This window comes from Pristiophorus japonicus, chromosome 4, assembly GCF_044704955.1.
Source record: "Pristiophorus japonicus isolate sPriJap1 chromosome 4, sPriJap1.hap1, whole genome shotgun sequence".
NCBI lineage: Eukaryota > Metazoa > Chordata > Chondrichthyes > Pristiophoridae > Pristiophorus > Pristiophorus japonicus.
The window spans coordinates 155,166,552-155,189,509 of record NC_091980.1 but is presented as its reverse complement, the minus strand read 5'-3'; the positions used below and the strand labels follow the sequence as shown (position 1 = coordinate 155,189,509).

The window sequence follows — 22,958 nt, the reverse complement described above, 5'->3', positions numbered from 1 at the left end:
CTCATAGAAACGTTTAAAATTCTGATGGATTTGGACAGGTTAGATGCAGGAAGAATGTTCCCAATGTTGGGGAAGTCCAGAACCAGGGGTCACAGTCTAAGGATAAGGGGTAAGCCATTTAGGACCGAGATGAGGAGAAACTTCTTCACCCAGAGAGTGGTGAACCTGTGGAATTCTCTACCACAGAAAGTTGTTGAGGCCAATTCACTAAATATATTCAAAAAGGAGTTAGATGTAGTCCTTACTACTAGGGGGATCAAGGGGTATGGCGAGAAAGCAGGAATGGGGTACTGAAGTTGCATGTTCAGCCATGAACTCATTGAATGGCGGTGCAGGCTAGAAGGGCCGAATGGCCTACTCCTGCACCTATTTTCTATGTTTCTATGTTTCTATGTCCCCTCCTCCAGGTCATCTATGTATATTGTAAACAGTTGTGGTCCCAGCACCGATCCCTGTGGCACACCACTAACCACTGATTTCCAACCTGAAAAGGACCCATTTATCCCAACTCACTGCTTTCTGTTAGCCAGCCAATACTCTATCCATGCTAATACATTTCCGCTGACTCCGCGTACCTTTATCTGCTGCAGTAACCTTTTGTGTGGCCCTTATCGAATGCCACACAAAAGGTCTCTCCAGCCTGTGAGGCCTCCTTATATATATGTGATCCCAAAAGATTGTGGAATCCCTTGGGACTCCAGGGGATAAGCCCTCTGGTGGTTAGACATGGTAATTACAGGTTTACATACATAACATTTAGGGCGGAGATAGACAGATTTTTGAGTGATAAGGGTTATGGGGAGCGGGCAGGGAAGTGGAGCTGAACCCAGGATCAGATCAGCCATGATCTTATTAAATGGCGGAGCAAACTAGAGCGGCCAGATGGCCTGCTCCTGCTCGTATTTCTGATGTTCTTAGCGTCAGCACCCAGCTCGCGACTTTCCGTCTTCAGACCCTGCAGAGATACCTTTACGTCGAGCCGCCTCCTAGGTGGCATGCTCTGGCGATGTATTTCTTCCGCCAGCAGCACGGCCTCAACTACGACACGCAGCTCCTGTTTGTGAGCTTGGGGGGCGTCAGGACCGCCTTCCAGGAGCTGCCTGTCTTTTACAAGGAACTCACCAGGGTCTGGAACAAAGTCTCCACCAAGCGCAGCTCTCCACCGGCTGGAGTGGCGGCTGTCCTGCAGGAGCCGCTGCTCGGGAATCTGTACCTCCACGACCGAGGTTTTAGGTGGCGGTCGGATGAGAGGGCTGTGGCTGGTGAGGTGACCAGGGTCAGGGACCTGCTCGATGGCGGAGGAGCGGGCTGGATGGCGCCAGACATGCTGGCGCGGCGCCTAAATTCCGCCAACGTCCGCTGTGCGGCCGATGCCATCGAGTCGCTAAAAACAGCTCTGGGCCCTGACTCCGTTAGGTGCATCGAGGAGGCTCAAGCACGTGGGGAGATCCCGTCCGAACTGACCCCCGTCCGGACGGAATTCCTCATCAGCGCCAAACCCCGGAACCTCCCTCGGGAGCCGGCGCTTCACAACTTGAGCCTCCTCGAGGAAATCCCCTCCGTGCCTTTCAGTTCCGCGCGGAGGGGTTTCCTGTACGGGCTGCTCCTGCACACTCTCAACTTTGCCATCCTCGTCTGCCGTCCGGACACGCCATGGCGTACCATCTTGCCGTCCGGAGGAGGCGGGGGTCCCCAATGGAGGGCACTCTACGCGGGAGTCCTCCAAGTATTTATCAGGGACTTGGCCTGGAGGGTGGTGCACGGAGCAGTCGCATGCAATAAATTTTAAGCCGGTTCACGGGCTCCCAGGCCGCCTGCAATTTCTGCGGTCTGGAAGAGTCCGTGTTCCATGTTTTTATTGAGTGCACGAGGTTGCAGCCCCTGTTTTATTATTTAAAGGGGCTGCTCCTGAAATTCTGGCTGCACTTCAGTCCCACACTCCTGATCTTTGGGCACCCTGTGCGGAGGGGAGCGGGTAGGTCCGAGGGCCTCCTCGTAGGACTGCTCCTGGGCACGGCCAAGGGTGCCATCAGCCGGTCCAGGCAGCGGGTGGTCGAGGGGGTCCTTGGAGATGGAGCACGCGATGTCCAGGGACTGGAGTGCATCGTCACGCCCGGCAACCAAATTTTAATTTGATTTTATGTTTTAAAGTTTAATTTGTTTTAATTGCCGGGGTTTTTTTTAGTGTCCCCCTCCCCTTTTATAGGGGGCACTTGGAGAAAAAAAATGATTTTAGTGCCCAAAAAAAAAACGTTAAAAAATAACACAAAAAAACACAAAAAAAAGGGCCTTGGAAATGTTTGGTGCGTCCCCCAGATCGGGGGGACACGATTTAATGATTTAATGTTTTAATTTTTTTCACAAAAAGAGTTCTGATGTTCTTATGTGGCAGGGGTTCGCGGTGCCAGTGTCCCTTTAAGAGGCTTTTGTTGGTTGAATGAGGCCCCGCCCCCTCCCTCGGCATCCGCGGGGGGACGCGCATGCGCGGTGCCTGCCGTCTGCATAGCAACCGCATCACAGCAGCTGGCGGCGGAGAATGGTGAGTGAGTGACGGATGGACCCCCGGCTCAGGGTTACCCCGCTGTGAGTAACGCCGCATTTTCTTTTTTTTTTCCTCTAGGCCAAAGCGACCACCATCAAAGAGGCCCTGGCCAAGTGGGTGAGTAACCGCGGCCCGCGGGACACAGACACAGCCCCCTCCCGAAAAATATCCCTCCTCAATATCCCCCCCCCGGCTCAAAATCCCACCCCCCGCGCTCAATAACCCCCCCCCCACCCGCGCTCAATATCCCCCCCCCCCCCGGCTCAAAATCCCACCCCCCCGCGCTCAATATCCCCCTCCCCCCCCCACCCGCGCTCAATATCCCCCCCCCCCCCGGCTCAAAATCCCACCCCCCCCGCGCTCAATAACCCCCCCCCCCTCCCCCTGCGCTCAATATCCCCCCACCCCCCCCACCCGCGCTCAATATCCCCCCCCCCCCCGTGCTCAATATCCCCCCACCCCCCCGCGCTCAATATCCCCCTCCCCCCCACCCGCGCTCAATATCCCCCCCCCCCCCGGCTCAAAATCCCCCCCCACCCGCGCTCAATAACCCCCCCCCACCCGCGCTCAATATCCCCCCCACCCGCGCTCAATATCCCCCTCCCCCCCCACCCGCGCTCAATATCCCCCCCCCCCCCCGGCTCAAAATCCCACCCCCCCGCGCTCAATATCCCACCCGTGCTCAATACCCTCCCCCGCCCCACTCTTGCCCTGGTACTCTCCTCCCCCCACCCCCATAGCCCCTGCTCTCTCTCTTCCCCCCGCAAGCCCACTCTCTTCTCTCTTCCCCCGCCCTCCCCCCATCTTCACACACTAACAGGCTGGATAACAATCAGGAGTGAGGACCCCTGGCTGATTCTGCCTTCCCTACCCCAAGGGTGCACATGGCGAACACTGCACAGACTTGGATGGGTCTTGATTGGAGATGGCTTTCTTGGTGTTGTATGTAATATAAGTGATTATTGCTTCAGTCTACTGTATCTTTGAATGGAAGCTTTGATGACCTGTGCATACTTCGATGTGCCCTGCCTGGTCGCTCACACCACTATCATGTATTCTGGCAGGATCCAAGCTGTTACCGGGGTAAATATCCAATCACTCTTGACCTCCTCACAGTTGCCACCTCTCCAATGGATGACTGCTGCTGGTGCGAGTGCTTGAGTGGATGTCAGATGAGAACAGGATCAAGCTTGGCTGCGATGCCCTTTTGCAGTGAAATATTAGGACAAGTGAGGAAGTAGGTTTTGCACAGCCTCTTAAGGGAGGAATGAGGCGAAGAGTGTTACGGAGGAAATTGCAGAGCTTAGCACCTTGACAGCTGAAGGCACGGCCGGCAATAGTGGAGCGATTAAAATCGGGAATGCTCAAGAGACCAGAATTAGAGGAACACAGATATATCAGAGGGCTGGAGGAGGTTACAGAGATATGGAGGGATTTGAACGGTGGGATGGTCGCACACATTATTTGTCTGAAGGACAGAAATAATGACCAGGTTCGCTAATTCATGATTTTCAGGAGGAGAAGTCAGGTGAAAAGGCGGCTGAAGCCCTGGAGGTGAAGTTATATGGCCAGGTCCCGCCTATTGAAAAGATGGACGCGTCCCTCTCTACATTGAGTAATTGCGAGTAAGTTTTATTAGGTGGAATCTTGAGTGCCTACTTGCGTGTTTTGCTCCTACCAGTCTTTCTTTCCTTAAAATGTATATATTATTATGCTGAAAACCATGTCTCTAAGGTTTCTCTCCTCTCCTGACTGGTGTCGGGTATGGTTCCAGTGGCATTGCGTATCTTGTCTAAGAGGGTATTCTTCATCTGAGTCTAGGAAAAAAGAGTATTGGGCTATTTTATCGTGAGGAGCGTCACAGTACAGTCATGCCTCTGATGTCTATTGCCACCAGCAATTGGGGGCAGGAACGCTGGCTGGATTCACCCTCACCCCCCACAAACCCAGAAGTACTGAGGCTAACTCACACCCCATTCACCACCCCGCTTGAAATCAGGAAGCTCCCTACAAATTAAAAGCTCCTGTTGGTACTCCTGATCTAAAAGTCGTCGTTTATCATTGTAATCAATATTATAAATCCTGGATTATAATTCGCCCGGTACCAACTGCTCGCCTCTTTTTTTTTTTCTTAAACAATTTTTGTTTTGGTTTAGAAAAATATTGTACCTTTCTCTTTTTCCCTTTGTTCCCTATTTGCCCTTTCTCCAATCTGTTGGTCTTGGAAGCACAAGGCTATCTGTACCAGAAAAATGCTTCACAAATTTCTGAAGGTAGCAAGACTAGTAGATAAGGCAGTTAAGAAGGCATACGGAATACTTGCCTTTATTAGCCGTGGCATAGAATATAAGCGCAGGGAGGTTATGCTAGAACGGTATAAAACACTAGTTAGGCCACAGCGAGAGTACTGCGTATAGTTCTGGTCATCACATTACAGGAAAGAGTGATTGTACTAGAGAGGGTACGGAGGAGATTTACGAGGATGTTGCCATGACTGGAGAATTTTAACTGAGGAAAGATTGGATAGGCTGGGGTTGATTCTTTGGAATTGAGGAGGCTGAGGAGAGACTTAATTGTGATGTATAAAATAATGAGGGGCCTAGATAGAGTGGAATGGGAAGGACATATTTCCCTTATCAGGGAGGTCATTATCAGGGGACATAGATTTAAAGTAATTGGTAGAAATATTTGAGGGCAGTTGAGGAGAAATGTCTTCACCCAGAGGTGGGTGGTGGTCTGGAACTCGCTGCCTGAAAGGGTGGTAGAGGCAGAAACCCTCATTGCATTTAAAAAGTACTTGGATGTGTACTTGTGCCATAAACTGCGAGACTACGGACCTAGAGTTGGAAAGTGGGACTGGGCTCATTTTCGGCCAGCGTGGACACGGGCTGAATGACCTCCCTCTGTGCTGTAAGTTTCTATGATTCACTTGGTTTTGTAACTATCTAAAACCAACAAGATTGTCCTCCTTGGAAATGTAGTTAGGTATTCTTATGCTGTCTGATAACAGACTGGTGGTACAAAGTCTTTGCAAATGCTGTGGCTACTGGAGCAGATCTGAGGCTGGATATTCAACAGTAAATGGCTCACGTGACTCACCAAAGCCTCTCCACAAGGCACAAGTCAGGAGTGTGTTGGAATACTCTCCTCTTGCCTGGAACGTGCAGCTGCAACAACACTCGAGAAGCTCCAGGATAAAACCGTCTGCTTGATCGGCATCCCAACCATTGAACATCCACTCCCTCCACCGTGGCTGGAGTATGTACCATCTACAGAATGCACTCCAGCAACTTGCCAAGGCTCCTTTGGCAGCGCTTCCCAAACCTGTGACCTCTACCACCTAGAAGATTATATGGGCAACATCACCACGGCCAAGTTCCCCTCCAAGTCACACACCATTCCGGCTTGAACATATATCACTGCTCCTTTATCATTGCTGGGTCAAAGTCGCTACCTAACAGCTCGCTGTTCACCATGTGGACTGCAGCGGTTCAAGACGACGACTCACCACCACCTTCTTGAGGGCAATTATGGATTGCCAATAAATGCCAGCGATGCCCACATCCCCAGAATGAATTTAAAAAAAAATGTTCTTCCTCCAGAGCTAATTTCTAACACTGACAAGACCTGACAAAAGCCTGTTGTGTGGCATATCAGAAATTTTGAGACATAATCAAGAATTATTGGATATATTGATTTACCTTGTTCCTGCCTTGAATTTTGACGGCATTTGATTAACGATGGAGGAGTTCTGTTTTTGGCAGTTGTGACCGCCGTTCCCTGAAGAATCACAATCTGGGTCGTGTCGAAATCTCGACTCACAATATATGACTCTGACACCTTCAGCTCCAGCAGATGTTCTTTTAATTTTTACTTGCAGCAAGGGAAGAGTCTCACTCAGTCAAAGGCTAAGTGAAGACCTCCAATATAGTACAGTTTCACGAGGTATTTATGCAGTGAAAAACAAGTTATGGTCCCATCCTGTGTATTGGTTCTGCCTTTGCAGTCGGCGAATACAGATAAAGAGTTAATGATTACTATATTCTTGTCTTGACATTGTTTCCAAATGTCTCCTTTGTCAGAGTTATTGGTGGGCCAGTCAGCCATTACTCGATTAGGGTGTGATAATGTGCTATTACCGGCCTTGCATTGTGTCAGGATTGTCCAGTTTCCTGGTCAGTTATTTGGGCCCATGATTTCCATAGTGGTTGATTGGGTACTTGGCTTCTTGCATAATATAAATGAGTTCTGGACAAGAGATAATGGCTGGTAATTTGATTATCTCTTGCGGGGCGGGGGGGTGAATTGGTGCTGCATGGATAATACAGGGGAACACAATTGGTGGTACTTGTCTCAGCAGGACAGTTTAATGTTGTCTGGTGGCTATTAAGCAGCTATCAGCAGTTTCAATCCAGGTTAGCATGTTTATGCAAACACTGTTACGGAAGTTTCTTTTGTTTTATGTCAAAAAGGGTACAAAAAACAGTGTAATGCAGCTTTAAAAAATACATTTCCACATTCGACACAGCAGTTCTAATCCTAATCATACTAGTTGTAAATGCCTTTCGGAGAAATACTTCTTTTTGATGTGTGCTTTTATTTTTTGTATATGTAGAGGTGAAGGATGTTGGTGCTGGGGAACAGAATGCTTTTTGTTCCAGGCTCTTAACACCTTGCAGGGCATGGTTAGATGCAGAGTACTCTGCCACTGGATATCTGTCTCCATCCTAACCAAGGTAGAACACTGCCTAATGCACGAGTGTGACCAGGGTGCCAGCTGTAGTTCAGTGATAGCACTCCTGATTCTGAGTCCGAAGGTCGTTGGTTCAAGTCCAGAGACTTGAGCATATAATTTAGACTGACACTCCGAAGGGGCCATCTTTCAGGTGAGACTTTAAGCCGATACCCTGTCTGCCCTCAGACGCATGTGAAAGAAGAGTAGGGGTGTTATGGACAACAGTTATCCCTCAACCAACATCACTAGAAAACAGATTATATGGTCATTGAACTCATTGCTGTTTCTGGGATCTTTTGTGCGTGCAAGTTAGCTGCGCCTGTCCCACATTATAACAGTGACTACACCTAAAAAATAAAAAGACTTCATTGGCTGTAAAGTGCTACATAAATGCAAGTTCTTTTTATCTTTTAGTGTGGCATGTTTCTGTTTCTTGCACTGGAAGCCCAGTTGAGTGAGATTGGCAGTTCTGTGTGGGAGCTCCAGGCTCACTAGGGGCTGGGTCGACATTGGCCAAGCCCATTTTGACTAAGATCCTTGTAGTCAGCAGACCAAGACTTGCATTCCATCGGTTTGATGGCTGGAATTCACCACCAGTCTGAGAAGTGAAAGACCAGTGTCCAAAGCACCAATTTCAAGAAGTGCTGTTTTTTTTGCAAACGTGCAACTTAAGCTCATAATGGCACAGTAGTGACATTGTGCAAAAACAAAGACCTGCTTGCTTTTAACTAATTCGATCCACAGTTTGTCAACAATATTACAACTTTAAACAAGTGAACATCAGTTGGTACAAAAGAGGAAAATGTGCGGTGTTCTCCCAAATGTAAAGCATTCCTTCCCTTGTTTTTCAGAAAGTTGTCCCTTTCAACAAACTGCATTGAAAAGATAGCAAATTTGAATGGACTAAGTAAGTGCATGTCTTTTATTAATGTTTTCTTTCAAGGGCTTTTATACTCAATTATTGCTTCCAGTTTTAGGAGAGTTATGTTCGTGTGTCACTCTCCATTACTGGGCTATTTTTATATGGAGATCGACAGCGAGCAAATATGCAGTGTTTGCTCTATTTGCGTCAGTAAATATGGCTCGCTAATCCCAATAAGCAGAATCATAGACGCACATTCTCGACTGTGATACCATCCGCTGGTTTAATCATCAAGCACTGGTATACTGTAGCTGCAGTGTATACTATCTACAGGATGCACTGCAGTAAAATTGCAGGAGTTACTGGACTAGTAATCCAGGGAACTGGACTAATGATCCAGCAAACGCGTTCAAATCCCAGCATGGCAGAATGAGAGTTGCAAAAAATCTGGAAATAAAAAGTTGGCATCGATACAAGTGACCAGGAAGCTGCTGGATTGTTGTAAAATCCTAACTGGTTCACTAATGTCCTTCAGGGAAGAAAATCTGCCCTCCATACCCGGTCTGGGCCTATATGTGACTCCAGTCCCACAGCAACATGGTTAACTCTTAATTGCCCTCTGAAGTGGCCTAGCAAGCCCCTCAAACAGCTACTGCAGTAGTTGAAAAAGGCATCCCACCACCACCTTCTCGAGGCACCTAGGGATGGGCGATAAATGATGGCCTTGCCAATGACGTCCACATCCCAGAATGAATTTCCTTTTAAAACTGGCTACGGCTTCTTCGGCAGCAACTCCCAAACCCGTGCCTTCCAGCGCCTAGAAGGACAGGGGCAGCTGATACATGGGAACGACATCGCCTGCAAGTTCCCCTCCAATTCACACATCTAACTTGGTCATGTATCGCTATTCCTTCATCGTCGCTGGAGCAAAATCCTGGAACTCCCTCACTAACAGCACTGTTGGGAGTACCTTCACCACACGGACTGCAGCGGTTCAAGAAGGCGGCTCACCGCCACCTTCTCAAGGGCAACTAGGGAAGGGCAATAAATGTCGGCCTTGCCAGCGCCGCCCTCATCCAGAGAATGGGAGCAGGGCGAGTTTAAAAGGAGGGGAGGGAAAAGAAGAAGGGGAGCTAGGTCTCAGATAATTGCACCTGGTGTGAAAGCACGTAAAGAGGGCTCTTTTACTCACTCAAATAAGTGTACTGTTAAAATCTGTTTGTAGGAACAATTTTTTTTTTAATAGGGACAAAAATATATCAATGTACAGGGTATTGTCTGACTGTACATGCTGTTTTGCTAAAGTCGAGTTTGCAATGGTCCTCAATTATTAATGTGCAGCATTGTGAGCTGATAAATCCTTTCAAATACTTAACCAGATGCTTGATCCTTGGGCTGATCAGGGAAATTCTCCCCCTCACTGCCTTGACTGTCACAGATGATCCTTTTGTTGAACCTGAAAATTTCTATTGGAAACCAGGTTTTTCTTTAACTTTCTCAGATTTCAAAATGGAACCCTTTTCTTCTCGAAGTAGGTGCTTTAGCAATGTGTAACGGGGCAGTGGTTTAATTGAGTTACTGTCCCAACCGGAGAGATTGCAGCTCAAGCTACTTGTAGAAGCCAACTCGACCCTGAGAGTAAATTACTGCTTTGCGACACACTCTGAGCCATGCTTAGGTTTTTGTATTTTTTTTTTTCCTGAATTCGGGTTATTTTTAAAATCATGTGAAGTCCGATCATAATCAGAAAATTGATTTTGAAAGAACAGGTCCTGTGCTTCTCAGAAAAATAATATGTCTTCACAAGTAAATCGTTAAAAGGGTTTGATGCGGATCATGGGTGCCATCCTTAGCGACGCCTGCCCGATCGATCCAGTCATCAGTGTGTCATCATCATAGGCAGTCCCTCGGAACCGAGGAAGACTTGCTTCCGCTCTTAACATGAGTTCTTGGGTGGCTGTACAGTCCAATACGAGAACCACAGTCTCTGTCACAGGTGGGACAGATAGTCGTTGAGGGAAGGGGTGTGTGGGACAGGTTTGCCGCACACTCTTTCCGCTGCCTGAGCTTGTTTTCTGCATGCTCTCGGCTATGAGACTCGAGCTGCTCAGCACCCTCCCGGATACACTTCCTCCACTTAGGTCGGTCTTTGGCCAGGGACTCCCAGGTGTCAGTGGGGTGTTGCACTTTATCAGGGAAGCTTTGAGGGTGTCCTTGTAACGTTTCTGCTGCCCACCTTTGGCTTGTTTGCCGTGAAGGAGTTCCGAGTAGAGCACTTGTTTTGGGAGTCTCGTATCTGGCATGCGAATTATGTAGCCTGCCAGGCGGAACTGAAGGTACTCTCCACATTGCTGTCCATTTGGTACAGGGAGAGACTGACTGCCCCCCGAGCTGAGCAAGTGGCTCGTGAAGCACCTCCGGATTGGAGTGGGCTAAGGCTGACGTTGTGAGTATTGCTAGGCTCATCCTTATGTTGTAATTCATCTTCAGGGGATGATTACTAGATTTAACAATGAATTCAGAAGTATCGACTCTGTTCAGAATTGCGAGGGCTATAATATAAGGGGTACAGTAGCATTGTGGTTATATTGCTGGACTGATAATCCAGAGTTCAAATCCCACCACGGCAGCTGGGGAAATTCAATTCAATTCAATAAATAAATCTGGAATCAAAAGCTAGTACAGTATCCGTAATGGTGGCCATGAAACTACCAGATTGTTGTAAAAACCCATCTGGTTCACTAATGTCCTCGAAGGAAGGAAGGAAGTCTGCCGTTCTTACCTGGTCTGTGACTCCAGATGTTATTACAATCACTTGAGGGGGTCAGAGAGGAATTTTCCAGAGTATTTTTTCCCTTATTGGCCCTGATTTTCCCCTCTTGCCTCTCCCAGGAAATTGCATGGCTGCAGGGTGGGGGATGTTTGTTCGGCAGTGTCTAGATATACTGCTCTAGCCATCATACGTATGGGGCAGGCTTGAGGGACCAAGCTGGTATTTTCCTGTCCATCAATTATTTTTGTGACTTAAAAATGAAATGTTGTCCCTTTTTCTCATGTTTTCCAGAGAAGTTAAGAATTCTATCGCTAGGAAGGAACAACATAAAGAATTTTAATGGTCTGGTACGTTAACCTAGTTTTATTCTCTGGTCCTAAACCTCACTATTGAACTCTTTACTTAATTCCCTGATGACTAAACTCACTGAGCCAATGAGTGGCTGAGCCATACACACCAGGAAGATCTCCAGTTTAATTTCTGAGTTAGCTGATCTCCGATGGGGCAGCAAGGAGCTTGTTGGATTTAGGAATGGCTTGTAAATGGAACCCGTCAACTGATGGACAGTGACCTTAATTGTGGCTGTGCTGAGAGTTTTATGAATGGCATTTTATTTCCTGTTCTGTTTCACTAATATCAATCTATATGCTTCTTCTAAGTTACACTTAAGTTGTCCACCTCCCACCTAGTTTGTCACACATTGAAGATTAAGGGGTGATCAGATGGAGGTGTTTAAAATGATACAGGTTCCACCTCCCAAATCCGGAATTCCAAACTCCGGAATGCTCTGACATCCGGACATCAGGCTGATCTGTGGAGGGGTTGTCCGAAATCTGGAAAATGTTATGAAATCCGGACTTTCTTTTAAACGGCGATAGCGGTATTTCTTTCGAAATTTTGCGCCAAAAATGCCACTAATCACTCCGCTATTTTTTAAAGGCCCAGCGGTAAAAATCAGCCGAAACCGCGGTCGGTCCTCGCCTACTTTACTCTGAGGTCGATTACCGCTGCGAGTTGGGCCTTGGGAGGGGGGGATTACACAAAATAATGGCAAAAAACACACAATCACATCGTTCACCAAGATACTTAACTATCTCATCACTGCAAAATAATTTAAAAATAAAAATTTTAATTTACCTTTTTTGCAGGTCTTCATACTTACCGCTGTCCTTGGGGCTGCAATGCAGGTTTTTCTCGGGCGTTTTTTTTTTTGTCCAGATTACGGCCGGCCGAAGGGTTCCGAAATCCAGAAATAACTGAACCTCGTCCCGGGTGTTTCCAGATTCGGGATGTCAGAAAGACGTTCCAAAATATCCGGAACGGCCTCGGTCCCGAGGTTTCTGGATTTTGGAGGTCGAACCTGTAAAAGGATTCGATAATTTAGATACAAAGAAACTGTTTCCCCTGGTGGGGGGAATCCAGAATAAAGGGGGCACAATCTTTAAAATTAGAGCTGGGACATTCTGGAGTGAAATCAGGAAACACTTCACAAAAAGGATGGTGGAAATCTAGAACACTTCCCCCAAAATGCTGTGGATGCTGAGGAACAGTTGAAAATTTCAAAACTGAGTTTTAGATTTCCACTACCTATTGTGTGGGGGAATAAATGCTTCCTGATGTCGCCCCTGAATGGCCTGGCTCTAATTTTAAGACAGTTCCCCCTTGGTCTGGACTCCCCCACCAGAGCAAATAGTTTTTTTCTCTCTACCCCATTAAATCCTTTAATTATCTTTCACACTTCAATCAGAACACCCATAATCTTCTATACTCGGGAATACAAGCCTGATTTATGCAACCTGTTCTCATGATGTAGCCCAGGTATCATTCTGGTGAATCTGCACTGCACCCCCCTCCAAGGCAGATATATCCTTCCTGAGGTGCAGTGCCCAGAGCTGGACGCAGTGCCCCAGGTGGGGTCTGACCAGAGTTCTGTATAGCTGTAACGTAACTTCCACCCCCTTGTATTCCAGCCCTCTTGAGATGAAGGCTAATGTTCCATTATTTAATATTTTTGAACCTATCCATTAGAGTTTAATAATTTCTGTACATACTTTGACATGCCAATTAGCAATGTGTGTAATGACATGTCTGCCTGTCCAATGTTCAATCTTACTTTCAAATCCTTTTGTGTATAATACACAAATCTTAGCCTGCACTGTATGTTAAATCAGTGGTACAAAGAAAGCAAACACCATACCAGGGACTGTGAAAATCTGGTTCTGTAATCAGTTTTACTTTCTGCAGGAGGCAGTGGGGGAGACACTGGAAGAATTGTGGATTTCGTATAACTTAATCGAGAAACTTAAAGGAATCCATGCCATGAAGAAGCTACATGTACTGTACATGTCGTACAACCTAGTGAAGGATTGGGGTATGCTCCATTGATTTACATTTCTACAGCGTCTGTCATGACATCGGAACGTCCCAAAATACTTTACAGCCAGTGAAGTACTTTTGAAGTGTAATCACTGTTGTAATGCAGGAAGTGCGACAGCCAATTCACACACATTAAGATCCCTCAAACAGCAATGTCAGCAGGATTAAACAAAGTCAACATGGATTTATGAAAGGAAAATCATGTTTGACAAACCTACTGGAGTTTTTTGAGGATGTAACTGATAGAATAGATAAGGGAGAACCAGTGGATGTAGTGTATTTAGATTATCAGAAGGCCTTTGATAAAGTCCCACATAAGAGGTTAGTGTGCAAAATTAAAGCACTTGGGATTGGGAGTAATGTATCAGCATGGATTAAAAATTGGTTAACTGACGGGAAACAGAGAGTAGGAATAAACGGGTTTTTTTCGGGGTAGTGGGCAGTGACTAGTGGGGTACCACAGGGATCAGTGCTTGGGCCCCAACTATGATTTGGATAAGGGAACCAAATGTAATATTTCCAAGTTTGCTGACGACACAAAACTAGGTGGGACTGAGAGTTGTGAAGAGGATGCAAAGACACTGTAAGGTGATTTAGATAGGTTGAGTGAATGGGCAATCACATGGCAGATGTAGTATAACGTGGATAAATGTGAAGTTATCCACTTTGGTAGGAAAAACATAAAGACAAAGTATTATTTAAATGGTGATGGCTTGGGAGTGTCGATGTATAGAGGGACCTGGGTGTCCTTGTACACGAGTCATTGAAAGCAAACATGCAGGTGCAGCAAGCGGTTAGGAAGGCAAATGGTATGATGGCCTTCATTGCGATAGGATTTGAGTACAGGAGCAAGGCTGTCTTACTACAGTTATACAGGGCCTTGGTGAGACCGCACCTGGAGTATTGTGTGCAATTTTGGTCTCCTTACCTAAGAAAGCATATACTTGCCATAGAGGGAGTGCAGCAAAGGTTCACCAGACTGATTCCTGGGATGGCAGGACTGTCGTATGAGGAGAGATTGGGTCGACTAGGCCTGTGTTCACTAGAATTTAGAAGAATGAGAGGGGATCTCATTGAAACGTATAAAATTCTAACTGGGTTGGAAAGACTGGATGTGGGGAGGATGGGCCCCTTGGGGAAGAGTGACCAAATATGGTAGAATTCTTCATTTAAGATGGAGAGTGAAACAGTTAATTCAGAGACTAGGGTCCTGAACTTAAAGAAAAGAAACTTCGACGGTATGAGACATGAATTGGCTAGGATAGACTGGAGAATGATACTTAAAGAGTTGACGGTGGATAGGCAATGCCAGACATTGAAAGATCACATGGATGAACTACAACAGTTGTACATCCCTGTGTGGCATAGGAATAAAAAAGGGAAGGTGGTTCAACCTTGGCTAACAAGGGAAATTAGGGAAAGTGTTAAATCCAAGGAAGAGGCATATAAATTGGCCAGAAAAAGCAGCAAACCTGAGGACTGGGAGAAATTTAGAATTCAGCAGAGGAGGACTAAGGGTTTAATTAGGTGGGGGGACAATAGAGTATGAGAGTAAGCTTGCAGGGGACATAAAAACTGACTGCAAAAGCTTCTATAGATATGTGAAGAGAAAAAGATTAGTGAAGACTAATGTAAGGTCCCTTGCAGTCAGAATCAGGGGAATTCATAATTGGGAAGAAAGAAATGGCAGACCAATTGAACAAATATTTTGGTTCTGTCTTCACTAAGGAAGACACGAATAACCTCCCGAAAATGCTAGGGGACTGAGGGTCTAGTGAGAAGGGGGAACTGAGGGAAATCCTTATTAGTCAGGAAATGGTGTTGGGGAAATTGAAGGGACTGAAGGCCGATAAATCCCCAGGGCCTAATAGTCTGCATCCCAGAGTACTTAAGGAAGTGGCCCTAGACATAGTGGATGCATTGGTAGTCATTTTCCAAAATTCTATAGACTCTGGTTCAGTTCCTATGGATTGGAGGGTAGCTAATGTAACCCCACTTTTTAAAAAAGGGAGGGAGCGAGAAAACAAGGAATTATAGACTGGTTAGCCTGACATCGGTAGTGGGGAAAATGTTGGAATCAATTATTAAAGATGTAAAAGCAGCGCATTTGGAAAACAGTGACAGGATCGGTCCAAGTCAGCATGAATTTATGAAAGGGAAATCGTAGAAACATAGAAAATAGGTGCAGGATTAGGCCATTTGGCCCTTCGAGCCTGCATCTCCATGGCTGATCATTCACCTCAGTACCCCTTTCCTGCTTTCTCTCCATACCCCTTGATCCCCTTAGCAGTAAGGGCCATATCTAACTCCCTCTTGAATATATCCAATGAACTGGCATCAACAACTCTCGGTGGTAGAGAATTCTACAGGTTAACAACTCTGAGTGAAGAAGTTTCTCCTCATCTCAGTCCTAAATGGCTTACCCCTTATCCTTAGACTGTGTCCCCTGGTTCTGGACTTCCACAACATCGGGAACATTCTTTCTGCATCTCACCTGTCCAGTCCCGTCAGAATTTTATATGTTTCTATGAGATCTCCTCTCATCCTTCTAAACTCCAGTGAATACAGGCCCAATTGATCCAGTCTTTTTTCATGTCAGTCCTGCCATCCCTGGAATCAGTCTGGTGAACCTTCGCTGCACTCTTTCAATAGCAAGAACGTCCTTCCTCAGATTCGGAGACCAAAACTGAACACAATATTCCAGATGAGGCCTCACCAAGGCCCTGTACAACTGCAGTAAGACCTCTCTGCTCCTATACTCAAATCCCCGAGCTATGAAGGCCAATGTGCCATTTGCCTTCTTCACCGCCTGCTGTACCTGCATGCCAACTTTCAATGACTGATGTACCGTGACACCCAGGTCTCGTTGCAACTCCCCTTTTCCTAATCTGCCACCATTCAGATAATATTCTGCCTTCGTGTTTTTGCCCCCAAAGTGAATAACCTCACATTTATCCAAATACTACTGCATCTGCCATATATTTGCCCACTCACCTAACCTGTCCAAGTCACCCTGCAGCCTCTTGGCATCCTCCTCACAGCTCACATCCCCACCCAGCTTACAAATCTTCTAGAATTTTTTGAGAATGTAACTAGTGGAGTGGATAAGGAAGAACCAGTGGATGTGGTGTATTTGGACTTTCAAAAGGCTTTTGATAAGGTCCACACGAGAGATTAGTGTGCAAAATTAAGGCACATGGTATTGGGGGTAATGTACTGACGTGGATAGAGAACTGGTTGGCAGATGGGAAGCAAAGAGTGAGAATAAACGGGTCCCTTTCAGAATGACAGGCCAATGACCAGTGGGGTGCCGCAGGGTCAGGGTTCAGTGCTGGGACCCCAGCTATTTACAATATACATTAATGATTTAGACGAAGGAATTGAATGTAATGTCTCCAAGTTTGCAGATGACACTAAGCTGGGTGGCAGTGCGAGCAGCGAGGAGGATGCTCGGAGGCTGCAGGGGGACTTGGACAGGTTAGGTGAATGGGCAAATGCATGGCAGATGCAGTATAATGTGGATAAGTGTGAGGTTATCCACTTTGGTTGCAAAAACAGGAAGGCAGAATATTATCTGAACGGTGACCGATTAGTAAAAGGGGAGATGCATCGAGACCTGGGTGTCAGGGTACATCAGTCATTGAAAGTAGGCATGCAGGTACAGTAGGCAGTAAAGAAAGCAAATGGCATGCTGGCCTTCACAGCGAGGGGATTTAAGTATCGGAGCAAGGAGGTCTTACTGCAGTTGTACAGGGCCTTGGTGAGACCACACCTAGAGTATTGTGTGCATTTCTGGTCTCCTAATCTGAGGAAGGACATTCTTGCTATTGAGGGAGTGCAGCAAAGGTTCACTAGACTGATTCCTGGGATGGCAGGACTGACATATGAAGAAAGACTGGATTGACTCGACTTATATTCACTGGAATTTAGAAGAATGAGGGGATCTCATATAAAATTCGGATGGGATTGGACAAGTTAGATGCAGGAAGAATGTTCCCGATGTTGGGGAAGTCCAGAACCAGGGGTCACAGTCTAAGGATAAGGGGTAAGCCATTTAGGACTGAGATGAGGAGAAACTTCTTCACTCAGAGAATTGTGAACCTGTGGAATTCTCTACCACAGAACGTTGTTGAGGCCAGTTTGTTAGATATATTCAAAAGGGAGTTAGATGTGGCCCTTACGACTAAAGGGATCAAGGGGTATGGAGAGAAAGCAGGAATGGGGTTCTGAAGTTGCATGATCAACCATGATCATATTGAATGGTGGTGCAGGCTCAAAGGGCTGAATGGCCTACTCCTGCACCTACTTTCTATGTTTCTATGTTTCCCCCTGGCTGGGAAGTCTAGAACAAGGGGTCACAATCTCAGGATATGGGGTAGGAAATTTAGGATCAAGATGAGGAGAAATGTTTTCACTCAGAGGGTGGTGAACCTGTGAAATTCTCTACCACAGAAGGCTGTGGAGGCCAAGTCACTGAATATATTTAAGAGGGAGATAGATAGATTTCTAGAAACAAAAGGTATCAAGGGGTATGGGGAAAAAGTGGGAATATGGTGTTGAGATAGAGGATCAGCCATGATCATATGGAATGGCAGTGCAGGCTCGAGGGGCCGAATGGCCTACTGCTGCTCCTATTTTCTATGTTTCTATGTGATAATGGCTAGATAATCTGCTTTTAGGTGTTGGATAAATATTGGCCACCGGAGGAAACTTTTCTTCAAAATAGTGCCATGGGATCTGGTTTAACGTATCATTCGAAAGACGGCAACTCTGACAGTGCAGTGCTCCCACAGTGCTGCGCTGGAGTGTCAGCCTAGATTACAGGCTCAAGTCTCTGGAGTTTGATATGGGCCCATAATCTTCTGATTCTGAGGCAAGAGCGATATCACTGAGCCACGATCGATATGTTTTTTGTGACTTTGTTAAAGCTTGCTGACTGCAGTAATGTGCCTATTTTGAGGCTCTGTAGAAAGAAAGACTTGCATTTATATAGTGCCTTTCACGACCACTGAACGTCTCAAAGCACTTTACAGCCAATTAAGTACTTTTGGATTGTAGTCATTGTTGTAATGTGGGGAATGCGGCAGCCAATTTGCGCACAGCAAGCTCCCACAAACAGCAATGTGATAATGACCAGATAGTACTGTTGAGGGGGATGAGTCATCAGGGGAGGGCAGCAGCAGCCAAGTTCATGGCACCGTGGCTGGCTCTGCTGCACAGGAGGGCAGGAAAAAGAGTGGGAGAGCGATAGTAATAGGGGATTCAATCGTAAGGGGAATAGATAGGCGTTTCTGCGGCCGCAACCGAGACTCCAGGATGGTATGTTGCCTCCTTGGTGCAAGGGTCAAGGATGTCTCGGAATGGGTGCAGAACATTCTGAAAAGGGAGGGTGAACAGCCAGTTGTCGTGGTGCACATTGGTACCAACGATATAGGTAAAAAAAAGGGATGAGGCCCTACGAGACGAATTTAAGGAGCTAGGAGCTAAATTAAAACGTAGGACCTCAAAATTAGTAATCTCAGGATTGCTACCAGTGCCACGAACTAGTCAGAGTAGGAATCGCAGGATAGCTGAGATGAATACGTGGCTTGAGCAGTGGTGCAGCAGGGAGGGATTCAAATTCCTGGGGCATTGGAACTGGTTCTGGGGGAGGTGGGACCAGTACAAACCGGATGGTCTGCACCTGGGCAGGACCGGAACCAATGTCCTAGGGGGAGTGTTTGCTAGTGCTGTTGGGGAGGAGTTAAACTAATATGGCAGGGGGATGGGAACCAATGCAGGGAGACAGAGGGAAACAAAATGGAGACAAAACCAAAGACAGAAAGGAGATGAATAAAAGTGGAGGGCAGAGAAACCCAAGGCAAAAAACAAAAAGGGCCACTGTACAGCAAAATTCTAAAGGGTCAAAATGTAATAAAAAGGCAAGCATGAAAGCTCGGTGCCTCAATGCAAGGAGTATTCGGAACCCAGGAGAGGGCTCAGCTAGTTAGTGGGTGAGAACTCAGATGAACAGGACCCCAAGAAAGAATGCAAAAGGCAGGAGGCAACAGAGCAGAGTAGCACTGGGGTAAGTGTAAACCACAAGGTGACAGGAAGGGACAATATGTATGAATATAAAGGGGCTGCAGGAGGGGTCAAAACTAAAAATCATGGTTTAAAAACTAGTATTAAAACACTACCTAAACGCTCGCAGCATTCGAAATAAAGTAAATGAGTTGACGGCACAAATCATTACAAATGGGTATGATTTGGTGGCCATTACAGAAATGTGGTTGCAGGGGGGCCAAGACTGGGAATTAAACATACAGGGGTATCTGACAATTCGGAAAGATAGACAAGAAGGGAAAGGAGGTGGGGTAGCTCTGTTAATAAAGGATGATATCAGGGCAGTTGTGAGAGACGATATTGGCTCTAATGAATAAAATGTTGAATCATTGTGGGTGGAGATTAGAGATAGTAAGGGGAAAAAGTCACTGGTGGGCGTAGTTTATAGGCCCCCAAATAATAACTTCATGGGGCAGGCAATAATCAAGGGACTAATGGAGGCATGTGAAAAAGGAACGGCAGTAATCATGGGGGATTTTAACCTACATATCGATTGGTCAAATCGCATGGGGTAGCCTTGAGGAGGAATTCATAGAATGCATACGGGATTGTTTCTTAGAACAGTATGTTACAGAACCTACAAGGGAGCAAGCTATCTTAGATCTGGTCCTGTGTAATGAGACAGGAATATTAAACAATCTCCTCGTAAAAGATCCTCTCGTAATGAGTGATCACAGTATGGTTGAATTTGTAATACAGATCGAGGGTGAGGAAGCAGTGTCTCAAACGAGCATACTATGCTTAAACAAAGGGGACTACAGTGGGATGAGGGTAGAGTTGGCTAAAGTAGACTGGACACACAGACTTAAACGGTGGCACAATTGAGGAACAGTGGAGGACTTTTAAGGAGCTCTTTCATAGTGCTCAACAAAAATATATTCCAGTGAAAAAGAAGGGCGGTAAGAGAAGGGATAACCAGCCGTGGATAACCAAGGAAATAAGGGAGAGTATCAAATTAAAAACCAATGCGTATAAGGTGGCCAAGGTTAGTGGGAAAATTTTAAACGACAGCAAAGAATGATGAAAAAAGCAATAAAGAAAGGAAAGATAGATTACAAAAGTAAACTTGCGCAAAACGTAAAAGCTTTTACCGATATATAAAACGGAAAAGAGTGACTAAGTCCCTTAGAAGATGAGAAGGGGGATATAATAATGGGAAATGTGGAAATGGCTGAGACCTTAAACAATTATTTTGCTTCGGTCTTCACAGTCGAAGACAGAAAAACCATGCCAAAAATTGCTGGTTACGGGAATGTGGGAAGGGAGGACCTTGAGATAATCACTATCACTCAGGGGGTGGTGCTGGATAGGTTAATGGGACTCAAGGTAGACAAGTCCCCTGGTTCGGATGAAATGTATCCCAGGGTATTAAAAGAGATGGCGGAAGTTATAGCAGATGCATTCGTTATAATCTACCAAAATTCTCTGGACTCTGGGGAGGTACCAGCGGATTGGAAAGCAGCTAATGTAACGCCTCTGTTTAAAAAAGGGGGCAGACAAAAGGCAGGTAACTATAGGCCGGTTAGTTTAACATCTGTAGTGGCGAAAATGCTTGAAGCTATCATTAAGGAAGAAATAGCGGGACATCTAGATAAGAATAGTGCAATCAAGCAGACGCAACATGGATTCATGAAGGGGAAATCGTGTTTAACTAATTTACTGGAATTCTTTGAGGATATAACGAGCATGGTGGATAGAGGTGTACTGATGGATGTGGTGTATTTAGATTTCCAAAAGGCATTCGATAAGGTGCCACACAAAAGGTTACTGCAGAAGATAAAGGTACGCGGAGTCAGCAGAAATGTATTAGCATGGATCGAGAATTGGCTGGCTAACAGAAAGCAGAGAGTCGGGATAAATGGGTCCTTTTCGGGTTGGAAATCGGTGGTTAGTGGTGTGCCACAGGGATCGATGCTGGGACCACAACTGTTTACAATATACATAGATGACCTGGAAGAGGGGACAGAGTGTAGTGTCAAAATTTGCAGATGACACAAAGATTAGTGGGAAAGTGGGTTGTGTAGAGGACACAGAGAGGCTGCAAAGAGATTTAGATAGGTTAAGCGAATGGGCTAAGGTTTGGCAGATGGAATACAATGTCGGAAAATGTGAGGTCATCCACCTTGGGGGAAAAAAAACAGTAAAAGGGAATATTATTTGAATGGGGAGAAATTACAACATGCTGTGGTGCAGAGGGACCTGGGGTCCTTGTGCATGAATCCCAAAAAGTTAGTTTGCAGGTGCAGCAGGTAATCAGGAAGGCGAATGGAATGTTGGCCTTCATTGCGAGAGGGATGGAGTACAAAAGCAGGGAGGTCCTGCTGCAACTGTACAGTGTATTGGTGAGGCCGCACCTGGAGTACTGCGTGCAGTTTTGGTCACCTTACTTAAGGAAGGATATACTAGCTTTGGAGTGGGTACAGAGACGATTCACGAGGCTGATTCCGGAGATGAGGGGGTTACCTTATGATGATAGATTGAGTAGACTGGGTCTTTACTTGTTGGAGTTCAGAAGGATGAGGGGTGATCTTATAGAAACATTTAAAATAATGAAAGGGATAGACAAGATAGAGGCAGAGAGGTTGTTTCCACTGGTCGGGGAGACTAGAAATAGGGGGCACAGCCTCAAAATACGGGGGAGCCAATTTAAAACCGAGTTGAGAAGCAATTTCTTCTCCCAGAGGGTTGTGAATCTGTGGAATTCTCTGCCCAAGGAAGCAGTTGAGGCTAGCTCATTGAATGTATCCAAATCACAGATAGATCGATTTTTAACCAATAAGGGAATTAAGGGTTACAGGGAGCGGTCGGGTAAGTGGAGCTGAGTCCACGGCCAGGTCAGCCATGATCTTGTTGAATGGCGGAGCCGGCTCGAGGGGCTAGATGGCCTACTTCTGTTCCTAATTCTTATGTTCTTATATTCTTAATCTGTTTTGTTATGTTGATTGAGGGATAAATATTGGGCAGGACACTGGGGATAACTCCCCTGTTCTTCTTCGAAATAGTGCCTTAGGATCTTTTACGTCCACCTGAGAGGGTAGACGGAGCCTCAGTTTAATGTCTCCTCTGAAAGATGGCACCTCCCTGAGCACTGCACCGGAGTGTCAGCCTAGATTTTCTTTTTTGGTGCTCAAGTCCCTGGAGTGGGACCCACAACCTTCTGACTCAGAGGTGAGTATGCTACCCACTGAGCCACGGGTGATACTCAACAGTGTCAATCATAGTGAGACAGGTCACATATCCATTTTTAACCTTTTTAATTTTTAGGAGTGAAGAGCATCCAATCAGGTAGAATTTGAAATGCAAATGAGCGAGACTTGACAGGCCTGCACTTTGTGTAGGAAACAACAGGGTAGGATGAACACTGGGCAACCCTGAAAGCAAGCAAGAAAGAAACAACTTGTATTTATATAGCGCCTTTCATGACCATGGGGCATCCCAAAGTGCTTTACAGCCAATGAAATACTTTTGAAGTGTAGTTACTGTTATTTAGGAAATGTGGCAGCCAATTTGTGCACCGCAAGATCCCAGAAACAACAATGTGATAATGACCAGATAATCTGTTTTG

At 46.1% G+C, this 22,958-nt stretch overlaps 1 protein-coding gene across 3 annotated transcripts in view; it reads left to right on the top strand.

Annotated features, from left to right (window-relative positions):
* The first annotated feature begins 2,455 nt into the window (after nucleotides 1-2,455).
* dnal1 (dynein, axonemal, light chain 1) overlaps nucleotides 2,456-22,958 on the top strand; it is a 37,462-nt gene continuing 16,959 nt past the window's right edge. The window contains exons 1-6 of one of the 3 annotated variants that reach the window (XM_070877386.1): nucleotides 2,456-2,539; nucleotides 2,621-2,659; nucleotides 4,058-4,167; nucleotides 8,129-8,184; nucleotides 11,204-11,259; nucleotides 13,157-13,283. In XM_070877386.1, coding sequence (XP_070733487.1) covers nucleotides 2,537-2,539; nucleotides 2,621-2,659; nucleotides 4,058-4,167; nucleotides 8,129-8,184; nucleotides 11,204-11,259; nucleotides 13,157-13,283 — 391 coding nt within the window. In that variant the 5' untranslated portion in view covers nucleotides 2,456-2,536. Of the gene's footprint in view, nucleotides 2,584-2,620; nucleotides 2,660-4,057; nucleotides 4,168-8,128; nucleotides 8,185-11,203; nucleotides 11,260-13,156; nucleotides 13,284-22,958 lie in introns of all 3 variants that reach the window. The other 2 variants (XM_070877387.1, XM_070877388.1) reach the window with 2 other exon arrangements.